Genomic DNA, 27,500 nt, shown 5'->3' with positions numbered 1-27,500 from the left:
TCAAACTGACCGATCGGACCTGAGAGGGTTGGATCTTGGGGAAAATGACGTCATTTACTCACTAGCTTAAAATTTCAGCGTATAAATGCAGCTTATTATACATGCAAAACACGAGTTAAAAGTCTAAAAACCTGAAACTCCCAGCGTGCTGCATATTAATTCATCCCTGTTGTTTTGGACAGTTTTTCTTAAAGCTATTGACATTTAGAGGTTTTAGTTAATTTCTTAAGTTTTGTTTGTCAACCGCGCGAGAATTAAGCCTCGCGTCACGCAAGGACTGGAAACCAGTTAATTTGAATTAGGCAATGATGTCAGAACGGGAGGATGGCGTGGACCAAAAAAAGGAGATTTTTTTTTTCAAGCTTTTCAGTCGCCGGAAAATTTAGTTGACGCCATTTTAGTTGAAGCCATTTTTATTACAGCCGAGAAGTTATAACTACATTGTTGTCGCCATTATACTGTTTGGTTTAAGCCCAGAAGTCACCATTACACGTGTACACACGCATTGCATTCTCGAACGGTTGTGTCTTGGATGAGGTGAGACACTTAGTTTTGTGTAAATGAAGTACCAAACGATCTTGCTAGAGTTTTACTAAGTTTAAACATGGTGTCGAGTCGGCGCTTAGACCTAATCACTGGAGATCAGTGCCCATAAATCCAGCAGTTATCAGGTATTGCCATGTAACGTCACCAAATGTTACATCTGTATATGTGTTACCCAATTTTGGAGTATCAATTCTAGTCATAACCTTTCTTGAAGTACTAATAGTCTTTGACGTCATTTTCTCCTCGATTCAGGTCTCTCAAGATTTTAGTTAGTAATGGCGAAAAATTCAATTGAGCCCATGAGTAGGAGCGAGCAACTCTCATGCAAAACCTATGTCACGGCATTTTTACAGACCAATCTATTTTAGGGCTACCTTTGACGCAAAACAACAAAGGCAGTTCCGGTTCGGTAACGCTATGACGTCAAGTTAGTTTCCTGTGATTGGTCATCGAGCCCCTGCGGGAGTCTCATTCGCGGGAAATTCAATCTAAAAAAAAATCGGTCTGTGAAAGAGCCGTGAAAGGAATATACGGGTGTTCCTTGCTCCTTATTCAAGGGCTCCTGGTCAAACTGAATGAGCAAGTGTCTTTTTGAAATCGAAGCTTAAAACTTGGCTCACTTAGTGTTTGGTTAACACAGTTCGAAATCCAAAGAAAAAGAAGAATTGATTTCATTGCCATAGTAGCACTTTAAAAGTTGACTTGAATAATCTCACTTTCCTTGCTTTATTGACTGGTCAGATCCACATGTTGGAAAATAAACGAGTTCAATATTTGAGTCAATTCATTCAATCTCTTTCATATCAATTAATGTCTCTTTCAATCAGGTCAATTCATTTCTCTTTTCATTTCCCTTTCTCAATTCATTTATCTTTCATGTGCACTCCCTCGTGGCTCTTGCAACCTCCAGAAGTTGTAAAGCGCTTTGGGCAAAACCCGCACTGGAAAGGCTTCTCACCAGTGTGTATCCTCTCGTGTACCTTACAATAATCTGAAGTCCTATAATATTTGCCACAGAACCTACACTGAAATGGCTTCTCCCCAGTGTGTGTCCGTTCATGTCTCATGTATTTAGACACACAGTCGAACCATCTAGCACAGTGTTTGCACTTGTGACCCTTGTCTTCAGTACCTGATACCTCAGAAGCCACGTCGCATGACGATGTACTTACTCCTTGACGTTTTGTCTCACAGATAGAGCAGTTACAATCGCAAAAAACCCTGGCTTGTGCTTTTTGTCGTTTCTTTGGTGTATCAATTCTAGAACTCTGCAAAATTGAACTCATCTTGTCGCATGTTTCCAACCCCGTATGCGTCAGCATATGGACCACATAACTTGATTGACGATCAAACGTCACGTCACAGTGTACACATTTTAAGGCCTTTTTTCTAGCATGGGATCTCTTGTGACCCTCAAGACTAGTCGCATGACAAAACCTCTTGTCACAAAGGTTACAGACGTAGGGTTTCTCGCCAGTATGTAGTCTTTCATGGGTCTTCAGCTGGCCTGATGTTCTGAATAGCTTGTCACAATAGCTGCATTTATATCTTTTAACGCTAGAGTGTGTATTTTCATGGGCCTTGAGGCACTCTAAGCTCCTAAATGACTTGTCACAATGACTACATTTGAATGGGGTTTCTCCAGTGTGTATTCGTTCATGAATTGCCAGCCAGCATTTTCGGAAAAATGCTTTGTCACAATGGCTACATTTGAATGGTCTGATGCCAGTGTGATAAATTTGCACGTGACTCTTGAGTTGGCTTGAACTTCGAAAGGCCTTGTCACACTGAATGCATTTGAAAGGTGTCACACCAGTGTGTATTCTTTCATGGACATTAAGGTTACCTTTCCTAAAAAATGCTTTGTTACAATAGCTGCATTTGAATGGTCTGATACCCGTGTGATGAATTTGCACGTGGATCTTGATTTCGGAGGATCTTAAGAAGGACTTGTCACAGTGACTGCATTTGAACCTCTTCTCTCCAGAATGCTTCAACTTATGCGAGTTCAAACTAGCTGATGATGTACAATACTTGTCACACTGGCTGCATTTGAAATTTTGTGCTTGAGTTGTTGTGCTCTGTTCAGAGCTTCTTTCTTGATCTATCGATGACATGCTTCAGCTGGCAAAAGCCTTGAGTATACCCCCTTCAAGAGAAGACCATTTAACATTAACATACTACTACTACTACTACTACTACTACTACTACTACTACTACTAATAATAATAATAATAATAATAATAATAACAATAACAATAATAATAATAATAATAATAATAATAATAATAATAATAATAATAATAATAACAATAACAATAATAATAATAATAATAATAATAATAATATCAGCACGAAGTAGGATATTGCTTTGAAGCTTCGAAGAACCACGCAATGTTTTTGAAGTTCATTTTTTAATGAAGACACTACATGTTTCGGATGAGACATCATCCATCGTCAGTTGTTCTCAGGAGTTTAAAGATGTGGGTTTTCATGTGCAGGCTGTAGTGCCTGTTATGTCGGTGAAACCAACAGAAACTTCACCACTCGCATCCGCCAACATCTCTCCTCTGACAAACATTCCCACATCTTTAAACACCAGAGAAGTTCTGAAAATTGTCGCTCCCTTTGTTCAGGAAATTGTTTCAAAATTCTCAAGTGTGCTTCCACAAGCTTCCAATTGAAAATCAAGGAAGCCATGCACATCCTTAATCAGGGCTCAAAAAAATCATCAGTGTGTGATCGCACTCGCGCGCCTTAAAAGCTCAAATACAGCGCGACTGAATTGCCTCCCTGCTTTTTCACCTGACTATCCTTGCGTACTCCGAGTGGTAAGTCACGAAACAGAAGCTTCAATCAACAGATATCAAGATACATATAACAAAACCTGGCCCTAAATAATAAAGTTACGTTATTTTCCTTTCATCGGTGTGTGTTTATTTGTCGTCAGTTTTCTCAACGAATTCCCCCAACGCCGGTGAAGGTCTATTTTTCCGGTTGATGTTTCATTCCATCCCATGCTCTTCTGTTTTGTTAAAACTCCGCTGACACATGCAAATGAAGACTACAAATAAAGTACATGCTTACTGCGCATGCCAAAGGTTTGTAATCGTGGAAGGCCAAGAAAGGGGCAACAATATGAGCCTTTTTCTTCGAGGAAAGAAATTTGTTAAAAAAGTGAATTACTTTAAGTCATCGCGATTATATTGTCTTGTATTCAATTATTTTCTGTTAAAGAGCCAGCCTTCACGTTCTACAAAAGCGAGTAAATCTGCCTTGAATGATACTACGTCACAAAATCAGTCCGCGATAAAGGTAAAGAGTATGAGCCAACGAGCAACAAAAGAAGAATATACAAATTATAAAGAGCGGAGTTAAACGAATTCGAGTAGCTAGAGTGGGATTCAGAGAAAGAATTGATGTGCTGCAGATATTGTAAAGCTTTCCCAGTGCATTCATCTTCATCCTTAGTCAATGGTTCCCTGCTGGCAGAAGTCTCTTTTCTTTTGCGTTCGCTTGGCTGACGAGTACGGGAGAAGAGACCTCAACCATGAATCGAAACTCACTGTGTTGAGCATGTGCGGCGGTCACTTAGCGACCGAATCTTCGCGTGATGCTTCATGTTTTGCACGCTTACTTAACAACAGCGGAATTACTGTAAAGAAACGCGCGAGACACAGCGGGCTCAAGTCAGTCAGCAAACATATCGTGGGGGCATGCGGTTTGAAGAGTCCCTTCCAAGGTTGTGGACGGCGGTTGGATAAAAGTGAGTTTCCGTTTCCACCAATGGCAGAGGTCCCTTTTCCCGTACAATGCAAATAGCAGGAAAAGTCAATGGGTGCAAGAACTTTAAACGCGAGATGCTTATCAATAGGCCATTTCCGAGTTCATCTCTGCCTCCTCTTCAACGCGAGTCTAAGTGCGAAGTTTTTCTTATGAAAATTAGTTTTCATTCATATGTAAAGTAGAACTAATAAACATCACAAAAACTTCGCACTTAGACTCGCTTTGAAGAGGAGGCAGACGTGAACTCGGAAATGGCCTATTTAGAGCCACGGTTACTGCAAGGACTGTTCTGTTTTTTTTATTGGTGGCAGTAAATCGAAAGCAGCAAGGTAGCAAAAAGTACTTCAGGAGTTTTGGCCAGACAGGAAACAGCCCAGCGGAAAGAGCTTCAGCGAGAGCTTAAAGTCAAATTCAACACTGCTTATATAATAGCGAAAGAAGAGATCTCGTTCACAAAGTACAGGCTGCTGCTTTTGCTTCATAAAATGAATGGAGTTGACATCAGTCCAACCTACGACAACGACGTCAAATGCGCAGAATTTATTTCTGCCATTTTCTGCCATTTGCGACAGCATTAAGTCTGATCTTTAACATGATGATAACATGTAACAATAATTTGTTGTTGAAATTGAAAAGTCAAGTTAATTAAGATTTAAAAACCACCACAAATTTATCGCTGCCTCAAACAAAAAGTCACCCTTAGCTAAAACAACAAACACAGGATCAAAATAAAATACAAAAAACTGAAAATGACGTAATAATGTCTTAAGTTCTGTTTTTCTCTTGGAACAGGTGCTCCCAGTATTTTAAGCTTACTGTGCTCTTAACATTTTCTGCTGTGCGCCTAAACTTTGGCAGTGTACCTAGAAATATACACCTGGTAGCAAATGTGGCAGCACAATGAAATGTATACATGTACATTTTAAGACTTTTGGTCCCCACAAATACAGACTGAGGAAAAATTGTTCAATGAATACAAAAAATGTTTATTTTTTCACAACTCACAACTGTGGCACTCAACAACACCAGGACCAACAACAATGAAAGTTGATCCTTTGCAATCTTTTCAAGAATTTGGGGATCAATAAACAGTTCAAATACCAGTAGACATCAAGAGAATCTTTATTCCTGTCTGTTGCCTCTGTTAGAAAACCCCTGGGTAAGATAAATAATCAGGATGCCACGGGATATGAAAATCCGGGCTCGAAATAACGGCCGGTCAACGAACAATGTCCGAACTGATTTGGGAGTTGACCGGTCAACCTTTCGTCTTGTCGGTCATGTTGACCTGTCACATTTGATCGTTTTGAAAATGAAATAAATTAAAATTTCCATGCTTTAAAGTGCTATAAGCTCTAAGCAACAACTTTTTTGGAAATACATAACGCCAGTTTTGGTTCATGGGCCCCTGTTTTAAGAGTTATTTATTTTATATAATTTGACAGGCCAGAAAAAGTACGTGACCGAGCTAAAATGAACTTGGCCGGTCATCGTGTCCGGAGACTCTCCGGAAATTATTTCCAGCCCTGAAAATTGACACAAAAAAGTACATTTTTTGACTTTTCAGTTATGGTGTTAGTGAAACATATCTGGGATTGTGACACACGCATTCATGTATTTGCCAAAGGCTATGAAGGAAAACAAGAGTAGGTTTTAACATTATAGTTTACAAAATGTCACAAATCACTTAATTTTTTTAAGATTAAAGGGCAACAAATTCCTTCAGTAGGAATTCAAACAAAAATTTCAGTTCATTCTCAGAGTCTGGTCTTCTATACAAAGTCAATAATATAAAAGTTGACTGGTAGACAGTGAATTTGATGCTGTGTGGGTAAAACTAGTAGTTTGAAGCATAGCAAACTGTGCTTTTAGTTCACATCAGAAATTTGTTCAACCAAATTTGAGACAGTTCTCTAAGATTAATATTATTTTTGACCAGACACCATGACCAAAACATGAAACGTTCCGAATGTTGTCACACTTGGAAACCTAGGCAGTGAGTAGGCTAAAAGGCTATTAGATGTTGTTTTAGACCGTATGAAGTGCAAATTTCAATAAGTATGCCATGTATAGCCAAAACTTGTGCATTATACTTTGTCACCCAAGACACCCAGGATCCTGTAATTAAGCAGTACAGGGTTCATGCTGGATTTTGCATATAAAATTCTAGGAGTATTCAAGGAGTTTCAAGAACCAGAAATTGAGTTTTCAAGGAGTACGTGTTTGTAAGAAGATTTCTATGCCATACATTGTGTTTCAGTACTTTCTTTGCTGAAAAATTATACCTTGATATACTTTCCAACATCCTGCAAGTGAAGTGCACGCACAGGTATTTTAAGTTCTGCATTTAGTCTTTACCCAATAGTCAATTTGTTCACTTTTTGAAAGGTCTCTTAGCATAATCATCATTTTCTCTTGGCATAATGCAATCTCTACAACTTTAACGTATAAAGTGCAAATAAAACCTATTTTTTATATCTCTCTGATAGTATGTCCACTGTGATTGGCTAAATTAGCGGTCTGTATTTGAAATTTCGAAGTTTTTAATGTCGTTTCTGTTAAATAAACTTGTAAAACTGTTTGAATATTTCAAGCAACTATTTCACACAACCAAGAAGATTTTTGTTTTTGGATTTTGACACAGCAATCTTTGTGGCACTTAAACCTTCTGCTTGACGTCAACTACAATCAAGGACAAAAGTGTTGGGAAGGTAGCTTCATTTTACAGATACCCCTCCCCTTCCCCTTTTCAATGTTGGATTTTCCAGGGAAAAAAATGGTGACTTTTCTTACCTGAAGAACTACAACACTGAATATGGGGGAGGGGGGCCACAAGAGCATGGTATTTCCCAAATACTTCAGCCAATAGTTTAAAAAATCAAATTGGGTGTGAAGTGAACTGATGCCCGCAACCTTCTCAACAACTTTTGACCACAATAGGCCTTTTGCAACTAACGATCACATGGTACAAAATCCGCCATGCTGGAGGGCAAGCTCATTATTATTCCCCCACTGGGACATTAAAACAAAGGCAAGTCAAGCTTGACTGGTTCAGGTCTCTTTGTTTTAATGTCCCAGTGGGGGAATAATAATGAGCTTGCCCTCCAGCATGGAGGATTTTGTACCATGTGATTGTTAGTTGCAAAAGGCCTATTGTAGTTTCCTTTCCCGCATGGCTGATCAATTACCACAAAGATATAACAAACACGTTACTAACCTTGTTTTCTCTGTCCATACAGTAAATTAACGGATCCTCATTTTTCCCTGTTGATTTATGGCCCAACAGGCAAAAACTTGGTCCGTAATTTTATAGTACAGACCTTGACTGTGGTTAGTAAGCAGTCAGTGTAAAACGCAGACTGCAGACCGGGGGTAAAATGTAGACTGAGGGTAAAATAAAACATTAATAATGATAAAAAAACAAGTCATAAGGATAAAATAAAAGAGTGTTCGTATCCATTCGTACTTTCACACTGAAACCCCAACAGAGCTGCCATCGCTTTGGTTTCCCATCACATGTTATAAATCCGGATAATTTTTTTTTTTCATCGAACTCTGTAAGAATTGAAGCTGTTTGAATCCTAATGCATGCAGAAATCCCCTTCGACACTCAACACCACAGCTGCTTTTTTTGTTGTTTTTGGAAAAAGTATACTGTAGTTTCATCAAGTGATGTGCTTTGAGCCAAAGAAATCACCACCCCGTAATTCTACTATCCATCTTGCTGCACCGAACAAAGTCACCAAGTAATTACCCAATAACTCAATTTATTTTGACGCGCATGGCTACAATACCATTAACAACGACAGAGATAACGTGGATTTTGCAACAATTTAACGTTTCAGTCGGTTTATGCCAATTCTTGGTTTTCATGTGACGTCATCAAAATTAAAAAATAAGGACTTATCAATTCTTTTGAGATTTCAGTTTAGTTAGTTATTAGAACAGCTGAAGACTTGTCTTTTCAAAAATTTTCAGTTTGAAAGGGTTTTTCGTCTTGTGATAAAGCAAGGTTGAATTTCTAAGCTTTTGCGTGACACATTAATATAAAAATTGCAGTCGAGAATGCTATCACAAAAAGTGACTTGTCCGCTGAGATTTTGCAATCTGAACAGTCCTTTTATGAGAATAGTACTTATATAGATGTTTATGAGCCCTTCTGGGTTTTTATAGCAAAATTTGATGATATATGTTTTTGTTAGCTTCCACCCATCACATTCATGCCCTTGAGAGGGACACAAACATGGCGTCTCCATGCAAAGCCCTATAAATTTGAGTAAAACATTTCTTCGAATATCTCCCGCATGAATCATCGCACAGACCCAAACCTTTGCGAGACTGTTTGAGTGTTCATCTTCTTTTATGATTCTTGACTTAATTATTTTGAAGAATGGTTTTGATGATGGTGTGACAGTGAAAACTGGCAATATCTTATTTAGGATCCTTTCATTTGCTTTAGTGTTCGTTGTGTTTACCCTTTAGTTTACAAATTAGCTTGTTTTGCATCTGAAAGATGGAATTACAACCTCTCCCTAAGGGTTATCGCGCATGGCTTAACCAACGAAATAACTGCATCCTAATTGCTCGGAATACATGAAATTCTTTGTGCATTTTGTTGCACCAAAAAAAGACAACCAGGATTATAACTCGGATACCCTTCAGGTATTCCGAGTAATAATTGTTGGTTTTTCGATCAACATCGTTCCATTCACTGGTGTGAGAAATAACTTTGAACATTTCAATGCATCTGGAAGTGCAAAAACAAAGCACAGATGATTTCAACGATCGCATTTTCCCTGGACTCTTAGGTGCAGCGACCTTTTCACAGAAATCTTCTCTGCAGTCATGATAATGTGAGTTGTTCACAGACTAATGTAAAACAGGATTGTGTCTCAAACACTCTTTATTTTATCATTATGGCTCGTTCTTTTTTTACTACTAATATTTAATTTTACCCCTCGTCTGCAGTCTGCAGTCTGCGTTTTGCACTAATCGGTTAGAAAGAGGTATATAGCTGGTAAGGTAGTAGTTCTAACATCAATAATATGATACCAAGAATAGTGTCTATTTAAAATATATACCGTAGTTTCAAAATAAAAATAAAAATGAGATGGTTGATTTATTGATTGCAAGGGTAATTACATACATGTAATACTACTACTTATAATAATAATAATGTTAGTATATTACCATCATTATTAAAAACAGGATATGAATGGCGTGTACAGATTGTCATATGCCTCATTCTTTAAACGATGCCGCTACTCTCTTAAAAATCTATTCAGCAAAACGTTATCGAACGCCATACCCCGCGGCGTTCATATCAAAACATTCTCTACAGTAATATCTTTAACTTGCTAAGCACGATGCGATCTACACATGTTCTTTCTCGTCCCTCCACACTGAGGACTTAAAACTTAAATAATCAATTAAATTAAGGATGCAAATGCAAAAACTCTTCAGCTAACTATGAGCCCACTTACCTCTCAAAGTTGGCCTGGACTTAATTGTCTCAACACAAGATGGCTTCCAAGCTTACAACAACCTCGTTCCCAGGGTTCTCTCCTATTCAGACCAGGGGTAAAATGAAGACTGAGGCTATAAAGCAACTGTTAAAAAAGCCCATAAACCTCAGAAATGCTAACCTTAGGCCTAAAACAATAATTAGGCTTAACTGTCAGCATTTTTAATGGGTTTGGGTTTGTAAATTATAACCTCAGTCTCCATTTTACCCCCGGTCTGCAGTCTGCGTTTTACACTGACTGATTTTAAACACTATTTGATAATGCTGTATTATCCCTCGGCAACAAGGTCGGTTTCCAAACTTCAAGACAAAGCTAATAAAACACTTTAAAATCAAAGCTTAGGCCTAAATTATTAATGTAGCTCACACCTAATAATTCTTGTGCGGTGTCTTGATCTTCAGTTGTGAATAGAAAAGAAGCCGGTCCTAAAGAGTAGAAGCTTCGGGTTCGAATCCAATCCACGGATATGATTTTCTATTTCCTTTTATATAATAACCAAATCAGTGCGCGCGCTCTGATTGGTCAATCAGCTATGTTTTATTGTGCCAGTAAACTCATGGAAAAATCGCGCGCCTTCTGAATTATTATATAAAAGCAATAGACCACAGGTTTCTATGGTTTATAGGGATGATAAACCACTTGGGATGTTGGAAGAACACTCGAAGAATTCGTAAATCACGAGCCGCAAGCGAGTGATTTCCAAATTCTTCTCGTGTTCTACCAACATTCCGCGTGGCTTACCAGCCTATAAACCATAGAAACTTGTGGTCTATTGCTTAAATTTTCTCTGCTAACCCGTCCTGGAACACATGTACAGTGTCCTAACCCTAACCATAACCCTGACAAGATATCATATTTTTTCGGGATTTTTGAGACTGCAGGCAGTTTCAGTTCTTTAAAACTGCTTCAGTAAACTTTCGAATGATGATATTGTTGCATGCAACCTAGGAAACTCGTAAACGAGCAAAACCATGTCATGGGTGTCTACATCCATTGTTGCCGGGGATTGTAAATACTCCGTTAACATTTCCGAATTCTAATTTTATTGCGGAAGAGTGTTCTCCACAAATGTTTTGCATTAATAATTATTACATTTCAGTTTCGTCGTGAGGTCAGATTTTAACAATTCCTCTTTCTTACGTATATACTATTCATTTGGTCATTTAATCCTATACCAGCGATAACTTAATGTTCAGTCCAGAGGCCTGTTTCTCCAAATTTCAATTCCCTCCGTATCTTAAGAACGGAGAGATTTTAAGTCAGCAAACTTCACAATCATTTTGCTTCTTGTTAACTTACAAACATGTTGAAAGGCCAGCTTCAGACCCCAAGCGGAAGGCAGTTTTGTGAATGGCTTTACGGGCCTTTAAGTGTTTAATGAGTTTACTCCTAAAACAGCAATAACTATACTAGGAGTTTAAAAGCAAAATATACGTGCAAATAAAATTAAATAAATATATATATATATAAAATGGTAAAATAGGGAAATAGTACAATTATGTATACATATAAATAGCATTATTCGAACGATTTAATGGCTGCAAGAGCAACACACTTAAAATACAAGCAAGCCCGACAAGTTATCGGGACTTTCGAGAAACGGGCCCCAGATCAAGGACATATAAATAAAGCATTGACATTAAACCATGCAAGGTCAGTGGTTATTCAAGACTAACAAACTTTATCTCTTGTGTAGTATGTTACCCGCTTGTATGTTATGTTCCCCGCTTCAATATCAATTCATTTCAGCATCATCAATCAATTCAGTTCAGCATCAATTGCCTTACGCTAAAGCTGCTTCGTTTGAAAACGAAAGGGCCATTCCTCAACCTTGGCCCTCCACATTGAATTCTACGTACAACTATACTTAACAACGGGGGCAGCTGTAGTGTGAACTATTTCTAGTATTATTGTTTGGTGGCATTGGCGTTTCTGTGGCCGTCGTCATTTTGAGGAAGTCTTAAGCAATGGACCAAGTCGCTAACTCAATTACCCAATTCAATCACTACCAGAGTGAAGATTCTTTGTGTTTTGTAGTTACCTAAATTCATACTTTATTGTTGCCTCTTCAGTGGGGCTTTTCAGGAAAGAAAAAACATTAAAAGTTACAACTAGTTAGAAGATAGAGAAATAGAATTAATCTCTTAATGTTTCAGCATTTGTATAGGTAATCATACGTCTTTTCTCCTTCAATTTGGAGGTAATTTGCAGAAGTGGGTTTTATCAAAATTGCATGAGGTCATGAGCCCGTTGAGCGAATGCAATTTGAGCTTTTCCAAAAAACCACACGAGTTCAAATTTTTTTCCAAATTGAACGAGAAAAGTCGCATGGTCACTTAACAAAATTTTAGAGCAAGTTCCGGTTCGGTAGTGACGCATGCCACAGGTTCAAGATTAAGTTTCACGCCACCAAAACGAAATGTTTGATTGGTTCTTACCAAACCCTCTTGTTTATTAACCAACCATAACCGCGAATTCTGTGAGTAAATTGCACTTGAATTAACTATTTTTGCACTTAAGTGACTCTTTTTTGCACTTTGTTTCCAAAAAAAACCCGCACTGCTTTCAGCCAATAAGAATCGAGTAAGTTTGTTATGTCATGATATATTAAAGAAGAAATCACTGACAAGAATGACTTTATTTACAAGTAGTAGTATTTCTAAACCTGTGACTCTGTTTTATTTTTGTTTTATTCTTACTTTGGATTAAAAATGAATATATCTTTTCTCTAAACCTACTCAGTTTCAATTGGAGCAAAGCATGTTTTACACGAACGCACGGTACTGACGCAGCTAATATTAATAAGACTTTACAAACTTACGAATTCGGCTTCTATCTTGTTTTCAACATGTTAATGCGTTGCTACCTCCTTGGAAACCATATGTAATGTACGTGCATGGCCCCAACAATATTGGAAGATTTGTGCAAACTGATCCATCATTGTTGCGCTACCCTTCGGCGATCACAGAACAAAAAAGATCTTGGGAGTTGTTGGCTCAAACGTTTGACCAGTTTCAAACTTCACGCAACAACTCTCAACAACACGCAATAGGGTGTGGACGCAACGTGTAACACCCAACAATATTGGGAGTTGTTGGCCAACAATGTTGGGTCCGTTTGCAACGATGTTGGGAGTTGTTGGCCAACAATGCTGGGTCCGTGTGCAACGATGTTGGGAGTTGTTTGCCAACAATGTTGGGTCCGTGTGCAACAATGTTGGGTCCGTTTGCGACAATGTTGGGAGTTGTTGGCCAACAATATTGTGCCCGTTTGCAACAATGTTGGGAGTTGTTGGCCAACAATGTTGAGTCAGTTTGCAACAATGTTAAGGGTCGTTGGCCAACAATGTTGAGTCCGTTTGCAACGATGTTGGGAGTTGTTGGCCAACAATGTTGGGTCCGTTTGCAACGATGTTGGGAGTTGTTGGCCAACAATGTTGGGTCCGTTTGCAACGATGTTGGGAGTTGTTGGCCAACAATGTTGAGTCCGTTTGCAACGATGTTGGGAGTTGTTGGCCAACAATGTTGGGTCCGTTTGCAACGATGTTGGGAGTTGTTGGCCAACAATGTTGGGTCCGTGTGCAACGATGTTGGGAGTTGTTGGCCAACAATGTTGGGTCCGTTTGCAACGATGTTGGGAGTTGTTTGCCAACAATGTTGAGTCCGTTTGCAACGATGTTGGGAGTTGTTGGCCAACAATGTTGGGTCCGTTTGCAACGATGTTGGGAGTTGTTGGCCAACAATGCTGGGTCCGTGTGCAACGATGTTGGGAGTTGTTTGCCAACAATGTTGGGTCCGTGTGCAACGATGTTGGGAGTTGTTGGCCAACAATGTTGGGTCCGTTTGCAACGATGTTGGGAGTTGTTGGCCAACAATGTTGGGTCCGTGTGCAACAATGTTGGGAGTTCTTGACCAACAATATTGTGCCCGTGTGCAACGTTGTTGGGAGTTGTTGACCAACCATGCTGGGTCCGTTTGCAACAATGTTGGAAGTTGTTGGCCAACAATGTTGAGTCCGTTTGCGACAATGTTGGGAGTTGTTGGCCAACAATATTGTGCCCGTTTGCAACAATGTTGGGAGTTGTTGGCCAACAATGTTGGGTCCGTGTGCAACGATGTTGGGAGTTGTTGGCCAACAATGTTGGGTCCGTTTGCAACGATGTTGGGAGTTGTTGGCCAACAATGTTGAGTCCGTTTGCAACAATGTTGGGAGTTGTTGGCCAACAATGTTGAGTCCGTTTGCAACAATGTTGGGAGTTGTTGGCCAACAATGTTGAGTCCGTTTGCAACGATGTTGGGAGTTGTTGGCCAACAATGTTGAGTCCGTTTGCAACGATGTTGGGAGTTGTTTGCCAACAATGTTGGGTCCGTTTACAACAATGTTGGGAGTTGTTGGCCAACAATGTTGCATCGGTTTTGCACGGGGCTTAAGTCTAGTGTAGTTCCTGGTAATTTGATGACCGACCTTCATGATTGTAATCTATCGTGACTGCCTGGTTCTATAGCCACTGTGGTTTTTCCGGGCAGCAAGTACTCTGTATAATATTATTCTCTTCTATTTCCAATGCAGTGGTTTTTTACTGTGAGTAATTAGGCCATTTCCAAGTTGCTGTTTGTCTCTGGTTGCTAAAACATTCAAATGATAATAAGTTTGATTTGCATGAAAATACACCACTCATTTCCATTTGAATGGTTGTCCACCAGGACTCGCTTTAAAACCGAGGCAAACAGCAACTCGGAAATGGGCGATTATAATAAAAAAGGTTAATGTTGTTAAAACTGGAAAAATAGCCACCTTATCAAAATCTTCCTTCGCAAAAATTTAATCAAATAAAACTGAAAAAAAGTGAGAACATTTTAACAAAAAGAATTAGAACCGCCCACTTTCAATAATACCATAATACTCTTTGTTTTCCCTCCAAAATTTTGCATAATCATTGTTTCCAGTCTTTCGTGGGACTTACCTTATGATGGTCCCAACTCCCAACAAAAAAATTAAAACAATGCTTATGCAAAATTTTGAATGGCAAACTAAGAGTATTATGGTATTCATGAAAAAACGTAGCCTGAATTAAGCTCCAGCAATAATTCCCCAGTCTTCATAAGCCCTTGGTTTACAAGGTATTGTTTGAAGACCCTCTTTGTGCACCCGTCCATGAGACAAAGCAACACATATTTGACAAAAGATTGGATAATCTGGTTTCCAAAAATATCCGATAGCAGTGCCTGTTATATCTCCAATACCCTTCCACTTCCAATCCAGAAAATTGTTGTATTCAGTCTCGCTTTTGCTAAGGTATAAAATGTAATCGGCCAAATGGCGTGGACTCTTAAAATCACGGACCTTTATGACGGCATTTCGAAGATTCCCAGGCAGGAACTCGTCCAGTTTATCAGTTCCCATGATTACAGGCACTGATCCAGCGTCCAGGGCATGGGTCAACTGAGCATCTACGAAATAATCACAATCTTGATTAAAAAATACCAAAGTGAATTTGTACTTCCTGGCCAACTCACTCTTGGCGAGTCTATAGTCCTTTCCATATCTCTGTACAAGGTTATGTTTGTTCCGCAAGCAGCCTCCATAAGAATCCACTGTCACAAACTTCATCAGTTGCCTCATGTATTCAATGCGCACCTTTTCGCAGTTTGAGAAAGCAGCAAGGATCAGCCCAGTCTTGTTGCTGAATGAAACTGGGGCCTTCAAATTCGGTTCGTTAAAAGTGGGAAACGGGAAGTCGGAATCCAAGCGATAACTTTGTAACAAATTGAATTTGGACATAAAACCTGGATTTCCTAATACTGACGTGTAAACTGGATTCTCCTGAGTCAGCAAGATCCATGGCACAGAATGAGTGGGAGGCATCATGTGTGGATCTCTTGCATGTACAGCAAAAGCATTAGCTTCATTCACTCGGGAATGGTCGACTGTTAGTTCACAAGCTACCGGACAGTCTCCTCTCTTCCATTTACCTTCCCACCATTTCGGAACTGATCCAAAAACAGTCGACCAGAAGATGATGAGCCAGGAGACGTCGGTGCTATTTTCGATGTTTGACGTAGATCCAACAGTCTCCACTGAGGTGTGATTTCGTATGATGTTTTTATTCTGCTTTAAGACGTGCTTAAACACCAGTTTGATGTCAACTTGACTCACAGCAATGGCCATAATTAGAAAACCGAGTAATGACAAAAACACCAATAATCGTATTATCCTGCTGTGGTAGGAATTCATCTCTAAATCGATTTTCTCCTGTCACACACACGTCTATCAGCTACAATCTGTATAGTTTTGGGATAGGGCCGTCACCAACAAATTGAGCACAGAGAGACAATTCTCAATCCGAAAGTTTATTTAGGGCCATTTAGCCCTGCTCTCTAGCCGGCTGTCAATCTTAGCTGTTTACTTCTAACTACTCTCTATTCAAATTCCTGCTCTTTATATATAGACCTAGTAGCCTTGTGTGGCCCATAGGAGGTGGACTCTGGACAGTACTTAGGTGGCCCACCAAATCATTTTTAACGAAACCCACACGAAGAAACAAAAGCACAGTCCAGGAGACCAACGCAAGCTGACTGATAACCAGACACGGCCACCTAGCCTGCGTGGCAGGCCAGACTACCAGTGGTGACCGCATGTAAAGATACTTAAATCACAAATACTCATCAAGGCATGACTAAACAAAAACTAAACTTAAGACTAAACTAAACTGACTAGTCATGACTATGGAAACTCAATATCGACCTTGACCAAATAACGATCACGTGTCACGTCATTGGAACGATTATCGATTAACTTCATATATACCAATAGACAGAAAATGCACTGCTCACACTTGATCTCGGATTTAAGGGCTAGTTTTCGCTCGCGACGCGGAGCATATGCGCGAGCAACGTTTGCAAATTTATCCGTGTGAAGTTGGTACAGTGCGTCCGAGTCATGATGTTGTTGGTTCCCAGAATGGACAACGTCGGAGTCAACGAAAACGTCACTTTGAAATATGATGCCTTACCTCTATCCTTCGTATTTCGAGTTTATTCTATCCAGTTCACGTTGTACATTACGCGGGCGAACGGTTTTTAAGTAAAGATAGAAAATGAATGGTTCGTTGCTGTATGCTCGTGTTGTCGTCAAAACCTAAAGTTTGGTGATTTTACGATGTTGTCACAGTTGGGGAGCCCGAAAAACAAATGCACTGAAATGTTGTTGCTATATCCACCTTCATAGACCAGATCTGTAACTCAATGTTGTACCCAATTCAAACCCTTTGGGAATAAAACGTTTTAATCCATTTATTTCCATATCATGTGACTGTGAATGCTACATTATGGCAAGCCAATCGAGGCAATATTCAATAAATGGATATTTCAATTCAAAGATTGTATTTTAGTTTAAATCAACGCATAAATTTATGTTCAATATACTTTTTTTTGGTTCAACTTCCGATTTTGCATTCAACACTTTTATTTCGTTCAACACGATTTACTTTCGTTCAACGATTTATTGCACAACGGTTGACCACTATTGCCTAGTCCCTCTTGATCTCGTGAGATCACTCGTGAGGTCACTGGAACTGAAACAACCCAACCATTCACAAAAGCTAATCTTAGCCCTAAAACGTTATTTAATCTCAAAATCCAACCTTTGTCGGTTAGTATTCAATGTATGGTGGGTCATACATGGACTACTAACCTCTCAACTGCTGTGCAATAAATCGTTGAACGAAAGTAAATCGCGTTGAACGAAATAAAAAGTGTTGAACGCAAAATGTGCTCTTAAAATTTAAAAAGGCATGGTTGAACCAAAGCAATCGCATTGAAGGATACCAAAATGTATTGAATGCAAAATCGGAAGTTGAACCAAAAAAAAGTATTTTTACAATGACTGCAAAAAATCTCGCGCGCTCATTGGCTAATTTTTATTCTCAAAAAAAGCGGACAGATACATAAATTTATAATTTATGCGAGGATGACGCGATTTTGCTCCCGTCAGATTGAAGTTTCTCGCATTTTTGTCTCGCGTTGTTCTCGTATTTTGACTTAATTTTGACCCCTCTGCCTTTTTGTTATTGTAAAAAACAGATTGATGTCAGTTTTTCATGCGTCTGTCCTGTTATTGACAGTGAATTTCGTGATAACATTGTCAAAGTAGTCTTGTTATGACGAAATTCATGATCAATAACAGGACAGACGCATGAAAAAAGCGGTCAGCGGTGTGTTGACCAAGATGGATGCATGTTTTTGAGCTCCACTAAATTTCGTTGATTTCGTGCTATTAAAATTAAAGATCTTGACGATTTGGGCAGATTACAGACCGAAGGAAACGGCTAAGTACTTAGTAAATTTTGTAATGACAGCATGAAAGGCATAGCTAACAAATCTTTATTTAATGAACTACCATACTCGAAAGTTGACATCATTCGAGTTCACGGCCAGTTCAATAACAGCCTTACTTGTGACCTACCGACAAAAAAGTATTTAGAAAAGCTTCGTAGCCTTTATGAAATGGATCTCTTTAGCTTGAACGCACAGAGTAATCTTAATCCAGATCGCAACCTTAAATCCAACCAAATCCAACGTAAATCCATGAAAATAAAAAATAATCTTTTCTAACAGGCGATCCTACGAAATATAAGCTGTATAGGAACAAAATTTCCAGTCTTATAAAGACGTGGGAAGGACTGTGACATCTCTTCAATTTCCTAACAATCAGAGAATAACTCGGAACCAGTCAGAAATAGCAAATACATTGAACCATCACTTCGCGTCCGTTGGACCGAAGCTTGCAAATAGTATATCACTACCTACTAGGGACTTTAAAGACTATCTTGGGAATTCAAACTACCCCAATTCTTCAGTTTTATTTTGATGCTGTCACTCCTTCTGAAATTGAAATGGAAATTTTGAGTACTCCATCAAGTAAAGTATATGGGCTATACTCTTTTCTAGTTCGTCTTCTCAAGTCCGCACGCCATGTTATATCTTCTGCTTTAGCTCAACTAATGAATAAATCTATTTTGTGTGGCATGTATCCTCGCCAATTAAAGCACGCTAAAGTAGTTCCTGTACATAAAACGGGTGACGAAACTGATCCAAGCAATTATCGTCCAATATCGTTATTGTCTGTTTTCAACCGAATATTTGAAAGATTAATTATAAACGTCTTAAATCCTTCATAGACAAGAAGGATATGTTTTTCAAGTCGCAATATGGCTTTAGAAATAATTATTGCACTCAGCATGCAATTCTACACATTCTGAATAAAATTCAATCTAATATGGACAAAAAGCTATACTCCTGTGGTATTTTTATTGACCTAAAAAAGGCCTTTGACACGGTGGATCATAATATATTGTTATGCAAGTTGCACCATTACGGAATTAGAGGGATAATCAACGCTTGGTTTTCTTTATATTTATCGTGTAGAACGCAATCAACACAAATTGGCTCTACTGTCTCCAATAAAGAAACAATTGTATGTGGTGTCCCCCAGGGTTCTGTACTTGTGTGGAGTCCTGGGGACTAGTGAAGTTGTCATGTGACTCACGATCGAGTACGATCGGACTACGTTGTGTGCATGCCATGTGCTTGCTGTAATAGTGGAGTTTTACACTCGGTTCATGTATTAAAGACACTACGACTTGGTCCGCTTCTTTTCTTAATATATGTTAATAACATGCATAGCTCCTCCAATAAACTTGACTTTTACTTATTTGCTGATGACACAAATTTATTATACGCAGATAAAGATTTAAACAACCTTGAAACCATTGTTAATGAAGAATTGTTACGTTTGTGTGAATGGTTAAATTCTAACATGTTATCCCTTAACGCAGCTAGATCAAACTTCGTTATCTTTCATCCCTATCAACATAAAGCAGATCACAATGTCAAGCTATGTCAGTTTGAAAATATTTGACAACAACTCTAGGCAATCAGTATCTCTCGAGCGAAAGACTTATGTAAAATACCTAGGAGAGGAAGAGGAGGCGGAGTAAAGCACATTTTACACGAACGTACGGTACTAACGCAGCTAATAATATACATGAAAGAATAGGAACGCATTGCGTACGTGTGGTAGTGCAGTACCACAGCGCTGTGTAATTGTCAACTGAGCTGCGTTTTGTCTTCCTGGATATTCAATTTATCTTTGCGTAATATGTAGCTCTAATAGTACACGAGATTGTTTTGGTATCGCAAAACATTATAGTGCCATGGTAGATGTCTTTGGTAAATAGCCCCCTGAGAATACGTGTGGTTACTAGTAAAATACTAAACCCAGAAAGATTGAAGAGAATAAAAGGGAATCGAGAAACATTGGCTTCGAGGCTGACATGTTGATCATTTTCAAGTTCCCTTTCAACTTCTTTTTCACCATAAGGTTAAGCGTGCACTCTGAGCGCCTGACGCTTTCTAATGTGAAAGTTCACTGAAGTTATCCCTGTCCGGCGGGGTTAGTATTTGGACGGATGACCTCAAAATATAAGACTTGCCGTCACAAAACATAGGACCAAAAATTCTTTTTTTTACGCTCAAAAATGCAAACCAAGCAAGGTGCAGATTTTGTCAGCATGCTTTATACAAAACAAATGTTGATGCAAAAGTAATATTGATACACAGCTTTTAGGAAGAGCAGAAGGACGTTTTCAGCGTACACTGTGAGCAGTTGGTTTCTCCTACGCTTCTTGAGGGAGAAATCACTGCGAGCAACCGTTAGTTCCTTTGAGTGAGCCGCCGTCCAGCGCCAAGGACGACTAAATTAAATTTGAACCGGTAAAACGAGTTAGTAAACTTGTTTTGGCGCTTGCGCGTGCGTTCAGCTACGTAACTGCTACGTTTGGGCGAGCCTGCTGTGAAGTGATTCACAACTTGCACAAAACCCATAATACACCTCTTTTTTCCTCAAAAAATCTGCATGGGCATGGTTTTCGACATCTTTTGGGACATTTTCATGTCCCAGGAGAAATTGCAAACAATGGTTATGCAAAAGTTTTGGGGGTTAATAGAGGTGCATTATGGGATTGTGCAAGTAGTGAATTTCCCGAGAAATAAGACGAGGTGATGCCAAATACATCACGTGGGGTGTGACGTACTTCGCACATGCTCGATGGAAAATCAAATGGTTGCTTGCAGTGATGCCTACTAATTCCAAGGTATTTTTGCTCCGGTTTATGATTATGCAGGAAATGTAGATCTTAACAATTGTTATTGAAATCCAGAAAGAAAATTGGGGGTAACCATTTTTCAAAGATGATTGATGAATAATATTTTTAAAAAGCTTTAAAATACAAAGCAATGTATGGCGTTCTTTCCCAAATTGAAGCTTAATTATCTCTCAAAAATTCATGGTTACCCCCAATTTTCTTTTTGGATACCAAGAGTACTTACTAAGATCTACCTTCTCCGGATAGTTTTAAACCACGCAAAAATATCACTGTCTTGGTAAGCATCACAGATAGGAAACCCGAGTATCTCAAGATGCGCTGAAAGTATGCGCAAAAACAATAATAGGCACCGTCCGTAAAACTGGAAGAATAGCCACCCTATCAAAGTCTTCTTTCGAAAATATTAACTTGAAAACAAATAAAATTTAAAAAAAAAGGAGAAGATTTCAACAAAAAGAATTAGAATAGGCCGCTTTCAAAAATACAATAATACTCTTTGTTTTCCCTCCAAACTTTTGCATAATTATTGTTTCCGGTTTCTCGTGGGACTTACCGTATGATGGTCCCAACTCCCACCAAAAAAATAGAAACAACGGTTATGCAAAATTTTGAAAGGCAAACAAAGAGTATTATGGTATTCATGAAAAAAGGTCGCCTGAATTAAGCTCCAGCAATAATTCCCCAGTCTTCATAAGCCCTCGGTTTACAAGGTATTGTTTGAAGACCCTCTTTGTGTACCCGTCCCTGAGACAAAGCAACACATATTTGACAAGCGATTGGATAATCTGGTTTCCAAAAATATCCGATAGCAGTTCCTGTTATATTTCCAATACCTTTCCATTTCCAATCCAGAAATTTGTTGTATTCAGTCTCGTTTTTACTAAGGTATAAAAGGTAATCGGCCAATTGGTGTGGACTTTTGAAATCACGGACCTTTATGACGGCATTTCGAAGATTCCCAGGCAGGAACTCGTCCAGTTTATCCGTTGCCATGACAACAGGCACTGAACCAGCGTTCAAGGCATGGGTCAACTGGTCATCTACGAAATAATCACAGTCTTGATTAAAAAATACCAAAGTGAATTTGTACTTCCTGGCCAACTCAGTCTTGGCGAGTTTAAAGTCCTTTCCATATCTGTTGACAAGATCCTGTTTGTTCCGCAAGCAGCCTCCATAAGAATCCACTGTCACAAACTTCATCAGTTGCCTCATGTATTCAATGCGCACCTGTTCGCAGTTTGAGAAAGCAGCAAGGATCAGCCCAGTCTTGTTGCTGAACGAAACTGGGGCCTTCACATTCGGTTCGCCAAAAGAGGGACACGGAAAGTCGGAATCTAAGCGATAACTTTGTAACAAATTGAATTTGGACATAAAACCTGGATTTCCTAATACTGGCGTGTAAACTGGATTCTCCTGAGTCAGCAAGATCCATGGCACAGAATGAGTGGGAGGTATCATGTGTGCATCTCTTGCATGTACAACAAAAGCATTAGCTTCATTCACTCGGGAATGGTCGACTGTTACTTCACATGCTACCGGGCAGTCTCCTCTCTTCCATGTACCTTCCCACGACTTCGGAACTACTCCGAAAACAGTCGACCAGAGCATGATGAGCCAAGACACGTCGGTGCTATTTTCGTTGTTTGACGTTAATCCAACAGTCTCCACCGAGGTGTGATTTCGTGTGATGTTTTTATTCTGCTTTAAGACATGTTTAAACACCAGTTTGATGTCAACTTGACTCACAACCATGGCCATAATTAGAAAACCAAGTAACGCCAAACACACCAATAATTGAATTACCCTGCTGCGGTAGGAATTCATCTCTAAATCGATTTTTTTCCTGTCAGACACACACACAAAAAAAGAACGTCTATCAGCTGTAAGCTGTATAATTTTGGAATAGGGCCGTTACCAACAAATTGGAGCACAAAGAGACAATTCTCAATCGAAGTTTATTCAGCACGACCATGTGGCACTACTCTCCCGCCCTTATCTGTTTACTCCTAACTACCCTCTATTCAAATCCCTGCTCTTTATATTTAGTATCAGTCAACGAGTGGACTAATGCAAATCCTGCATTTTGATTGGCTACGCTAGTAGAGGATTATTAGCAATAGTCCTCGAGTAGCGAAAAGCGTGACGCTTTCTTTCGTTTTATTCCCAAATAAATATTTCTTTAACTTGCATTTGCTAACTTTATTATTGCCTTTTCTGTCCGGCTAAATACTAAAACAATTAGACCCTTCGCCCCCTACGGGTCAATAGCCCATTCGGCTTCGCCTTATGGGCTATTGACCCGTAGCCCTCGCTAAAAAGACCTAATAGCCAAGGGTGGCCCGTAGGAGGTGGACTCTGGACAGTACTTAGGTGGCCAGCCAAATCATTTGTAACTAAACAAAGGCTCCCCAATAAAGGTTCATTACTTAAATAGAGCTAATCCTAACAATTTATTGAAAGCAAAACCGAATAAAAAGGCTTGGTTACTAAGAATGGCATCGACATCGCTTGTTTACGAAAGGGAAATTAGCGACTCCGAGACCGCACATCAAGTAGGTGAATCAACTGTTTTACACAATTATTGTCATAGTACGGAGTTTAAGACGTAGGCGAACTGACATACTGGACGTAGGCGAACAGACGGTAGGCGAAGCGACCCGCAGGCGAAACAACCGTGCAAAAATTTGTCCGGACCCGTGTAAACGGGGTCTTAGATTGTGTAGATTCTTCGTCGCCAAAAAAGGTTTACGATTCTTCTCTAAAGAACATGAGCTCGAGGTCTTTGGGTAAGAATGTCCTTGCTGTTCTAAAGAAGTAGAGGTCTTGAGAGAAATATCATTTTGCTGCTTATTCATTGTATAAACAGAGAATGACTGTTCTCCACCAAATAATTAGCAATTATTGAATGAGGCTGAGTAGGATATGAAGAATTCTGCAGGTCGAGGAGGGTGTTATTCATTAAATTTCACTTTTAATGTTTCAGAATTCAGGTGACAAATACAAATGTCTGAAACTTAAACGCTTAAAAACACTACTAATTTTGAAAAACTTATGCAGCATGAAATCAGGCAAACTATTTAGTTAGTAAGATAAGTCCTAAATTAAAACATTTTTGTAAGCGCCAATTAAGAAATTCTCTTGAGGGGATGGTGCAGATCTTAAAGTGAGTGAAATTAAATAAATGCAAAGTGTTACACACTCAAAAACAATTTTTGTTATTAAAATCTATCATTGTTCATTTTCTTTATATCACCTCTGTTCTAACCAAAAAATTAAGCCGATCTGGAACTACTTGAAAGCACACACCCCTAAAAAAGCCAGCACTAAACAGAGCTGTCATTAAGTCTTGAAGCCGGCATTGCATGTAAATTTTCACCTGCAACATTTCAAAAGCTGATTCTAGTTTTTATTTCCTGTGAGCTCAGGGTTAACAGCTGGTACGGGTGAATGTCCTTTATGATAGCCCTGTGAAAACTTGAGACTTTCCAGAGTGGCAATTTAATTGCACTGCATTTGGAATAGTACAAATTACTATATAACATAATATGGTTTCATTGAGATGGTATGAGTTAACTGCCTGACCTTTAAATAATCTGTCATGACATAATGTATTTCAATGTCAATGTGGCACAAATCAAAAACGGTATCGCCAAAATATGAACATACTATACTATTTCTCGCCTGTTGTGTGACAAACCAAGAAATGGACTCAGATGTGTTTACATTTAGGTTAGTTCAAGCCCCTGTGGGGGTGTAACTGTTAATACATGCAAAAGTAAATAATTATTAACTTTAAGCTAAAACTGTAGAGACACCTTTTCTATACTGAGCAGTTCTTTTTTTAAGAAATGCTGAATACATGCTCTTCAAGAAACTTGTAGACATTGTTAGCTTTTTTGGATACTTTAATTATCAATTATCAGTTATTAAATATTCAAGATGTAACAAACAATTAAAATATTTTTCAAGGTAAGGGCCAAAATATGGAATAGCATCCCACAAGCACTATGCAAATGAGCCATTTCCGAGTTGCTGTTTGTCTCGGTTTCGAAGCGAGTCTTGGTTCTCAACTCTTGTAAGGGAAATGAGTTTGATTTGCATAAGAATACACAACTCATTTCCATTTGAATGGTTGTGCACCAGGACTCGCTTTGAAACTGAGGCATGCAGTAACTCGGAAATGGGCTATTACCAAAGTGTGTAGTTAAGAAAAATGTACAAAATTGACTTTTACAAGTTTTAATGGAAGAGGATGATTATGTTGGCTCATTAAATTTTAAAATAAATGCTGAAATTAGATTTGTCCAACCGCAATTTCTATTCTGTTATTTATTAATTGCTGCAGATAGGCAGCGTTCATATTCTTGAAGCCATTGAGAAATTTTGGTTCGACGGTTCGACCCATCGTTCGCATTAAGAAACAGCCAATCATAAATCCTGTTATATGGTGCAGTCTAGCCAATCAGCAGCTTTCTTATAAGAAATATTGACATGTGCTTGCTCAGCGGAAAATCGCATGTGCTTACAGTAAGTTATAAATACAGTTGATCAGAGTCAAGGTTTCGCTGTTTACAGGTGAGTTTTGGCACTTTTCGATGATCTATTATGATTACTTCTATTCGAGGAAGTATTCATCAATGTCATGAAGCTTTCAGTGAGCATTCTAGAGGCGGACAGTGTGCATTTATGTCACTTGCAGCTTTGCTTTTCAATCGATCGAATTCAGTCGATTTATGTTAGAAGAAATAAATAAGCAATTACACATTGTGTTACACAGTGTCACTGTCACTAATTGTTCTAACGATCAGTTCATGAACCCGTTATTGCCGTTATACATGTAGTAACTGTTGTTACACCACAGTGACTGTTGTTACACCAAGTCATTTAGTTAACCAATATATTTATTTTCCACTTTTAGCAATTACTAAAAGCATAATCCCAACAAAAGCCTTAGCCACACCAATAGTTACTTGTTAATGTTATACTCAAAGAACATACATGTAACCATGTCATTTTGCAAATAAAATAAGTTATATTTTTGTTGAAATTCTCATTGTCGTATTTGCATTCAAAAACACCTTTAACGGCAGCACTCACTTCTCAATGAGAACTGCTAGTTTTTATTATTTTACTTCTTTAATTCATTTACCGGTATTTATTTATTATTATTAGTCTTTAATACTGAGTATTCAATGTGCATATATATTAATATTTTATTTTAGCTCTTTACTTATGTAATACTCACAACTAGATTTACTCTGTAAACAGTCCCACTCGCTACCCAAAGACCGATGAGTGTTTTCGTCTCAACAAAGCCCCAGTTTTGTGTTTTCCCAGCGACCAAAGAAACGCCACTGGCCGCCATCTTGAAGTTGTTTACAAAAACAAGATAGAAACTACCTCGCGAGGTGGTTTCGATGTTGGCTATTGTAAGTATGTTTTGATCTAGTTTCGTGGGTTCAGTCATCAGGTATGAACGCTTGTTTTAGTCAAACATGTTTCAAACGTGATCAATTTACACATGATTCGGCCTAGTGTGAACGCGGTCTGATAAACTTGAACTTAAACCTAAACTTAACCAAATAATGTACCCCGGATAGAGCAGAAAGACTCTGTTTGTATGAATTTCTTCCAGAACAACCTCATTGTCTACAATGATGCAAAGTTGTTTTTCATATTGGTCTCTGGGCACTAGTAGCACATGAACATCCCCATTTAAAGCTATTCCCATAATCATTAAAGTTGTCAAGGAAAATAAAAACTGCAGATGCCAAAAGTTCATCTGGAGGTGTACTCATCCTTAACGCACCTTACAAATCCATTTTTCCAGATGAGTGGAGATCACTTACTATTATAATGAACCATTCATTTTGTTTTGACTTTGAAACCGTTCGTACCCATCCAGTTAAGGATACTTCGCCCATAGTTAGTAACTATGCTTCGCCCTAACTGTACAAAGTGAGCAAACGGAATAATTGCGAAATCCTTGCGATAGCGCTAAGTTGCCGTTCTTTGCCGTAGCCGTCGTCTTTGCTTAAACTCCTTATTGTTTCCAACTGAAATCGTCCGTTCGCGTCGCTAAATCAAACTGATCAAACCAAGGGATTTTCCTTCTTGCGGGGAGATTATTTAGTCAATGTAATATCCCTATATCTTCCATTTGTAAGAAAAGACTCGAGACAAACGCGAACAATAACTTTCTCGTTTCTCTTACCTTCTGACTGCTACCGCTCGATTGCTCCGCACGAAACGACAGATTGCAAGATATTTTCAACAGCAATGTTGAACCCCCTAAATGAAGATTCTCGAATTACCGATACCCTCTTGATTGTAGACTGCGTAGCAAAAGTGGCTTAACTGCAGAATACCCTGCCACTCGAATAAAGTTCTGCGCAGCTGGCTACGCGGTACGCAGAAACTAATGAAGTATGGAATTTAGTCAAAACAGTATTTTTCCTTAATTAAGGCGTGACTCGCGA

The 27,500-nt window shown here is 38.8% G+C and overlaps 4 protein-coding genes across 4 annotated transcripts in view; 1 reads left to right on the top strand and 3 right to left on the bottom strand.

The window, feature by feature from the left end:
- Positions 1-395: 395 nt before the first annotated feature.
- LOC138049164 (zinc finger protein 431-like) lies at positions 396-9,864 on the bottom strand. The gene is made up of 2 exons (XM_068895323.1): positions 9,816-9,864; positions 396-2,695 (listed from the first exon to the last, which is right to left on the bottom strand). The coding sequence occupies exon 2, from the start codon at positions 2,661-2,663 to the stop codon at positions 1,410-1,412; it is 1,254 nt and encodes a 417-aa protein (XP_068751424.1). The 5' UTR covers positions 2,664-2,695; positions 9,816-9,864; the 3' UTR covers positions 396-1,409.
- A 4,305-nt stretch (positions 9,865-14,169) lies between these two features.
- Positions 14,170-16,257, bottom strand: LOC138048767 (alpha-(1,3)-fucosyltransferase 11-like). Its single transcript, XM_068894887.1, has one exon. The coding sequence runs from the start codon at positions 16,089-16,091 to the stop codon at positions 14,928-14,930; it is 1,164 nt and encodes a 387-aa protein (XP_068750988.1). The 5' UTR covers positions 16,092-16,257; the 3' UTR covers positions 14,170-14,927.
- Positions 16,258-20,417: 4,160 nt separating this feature from the next.
- On the bottom strand, positions 20,418-27,395 carry LOC138049161 (alpha-(1,3)-fucosyltransferase 11-like). The gene is made up of 2 exons (XM_068895321.1): positions 27,236-27,395; positions 20,418-22,864 (listed from the first exon to the last, which is right to left on the bottom strand). The coding sequence occupies exon 2, from the start codon at positions 22,843-22,845 to the stop codon at positions 21,682-21,684; it is 1,164 nt and encodes a 387-aa protein (XP_068751422.1). The 5' UTR covers positions 22,846-22,864; positions 27,236-27,395; the 3' UTR covers positions 20,418-21,681.
- The window catches only part of LOC138049160 (N-acetylneuraminate 9-O-acetyltransferase-like), a 46,190-nt gene continuing 42,211 nt past the window's right edge, over positions 23,522-27,500 (top strand). The window contains exon 1 of the mRNA XM_068895320.1: positions 23,522-23,573. The gene's annotated coding sequence lies outside the window, so the exon portion shown is untranslated. The remainder of the gene's footprint in view (positions 23,574-27,500) is intronic.

This window comes from Montipora capricornis, chromosome 5 (assembly GCF_036669925.1).
Source record: "Montipora capricornis isolate CH-2021 chromosome 5, ASM3666992v2, whole genome shotgun sequence".
Lineage (NCBI taxonomy): Eukaryota > Metazoa > Cnidaria > Anthozoa > Scleractinia > Acroporidae > Montipora > Montipora capricornis.
This window is presented reverse-complemented; position numbering and strand designations above follow the sequence as displayed.

What these genes read in the sequence shown, in the direction of transcription:
- LOC138049164 (XM_068895323.1), bottom strand. Translation starts at nt 2,663, where the DNA reads ATGTCATCGATAGATCAAGAAAGAAGCTCTGAACAGAGCACAACAACT.
- LOC138048767 (XM_068894887.1), bottom strand. Translation starts at nt 16,091, where the DNA reads ATGAATTCCTACCACAGCAGGATAATACGATTATTGGTGTTTTTGTCA.
- LOC138049161 (XM_068895321.1), bottom strand. Translation starts at nt 22,845, where the DNA reads ATGAATTCCTACCGCAGCAGGGTAATTCAATTATTGGTGTGTTTGGCG.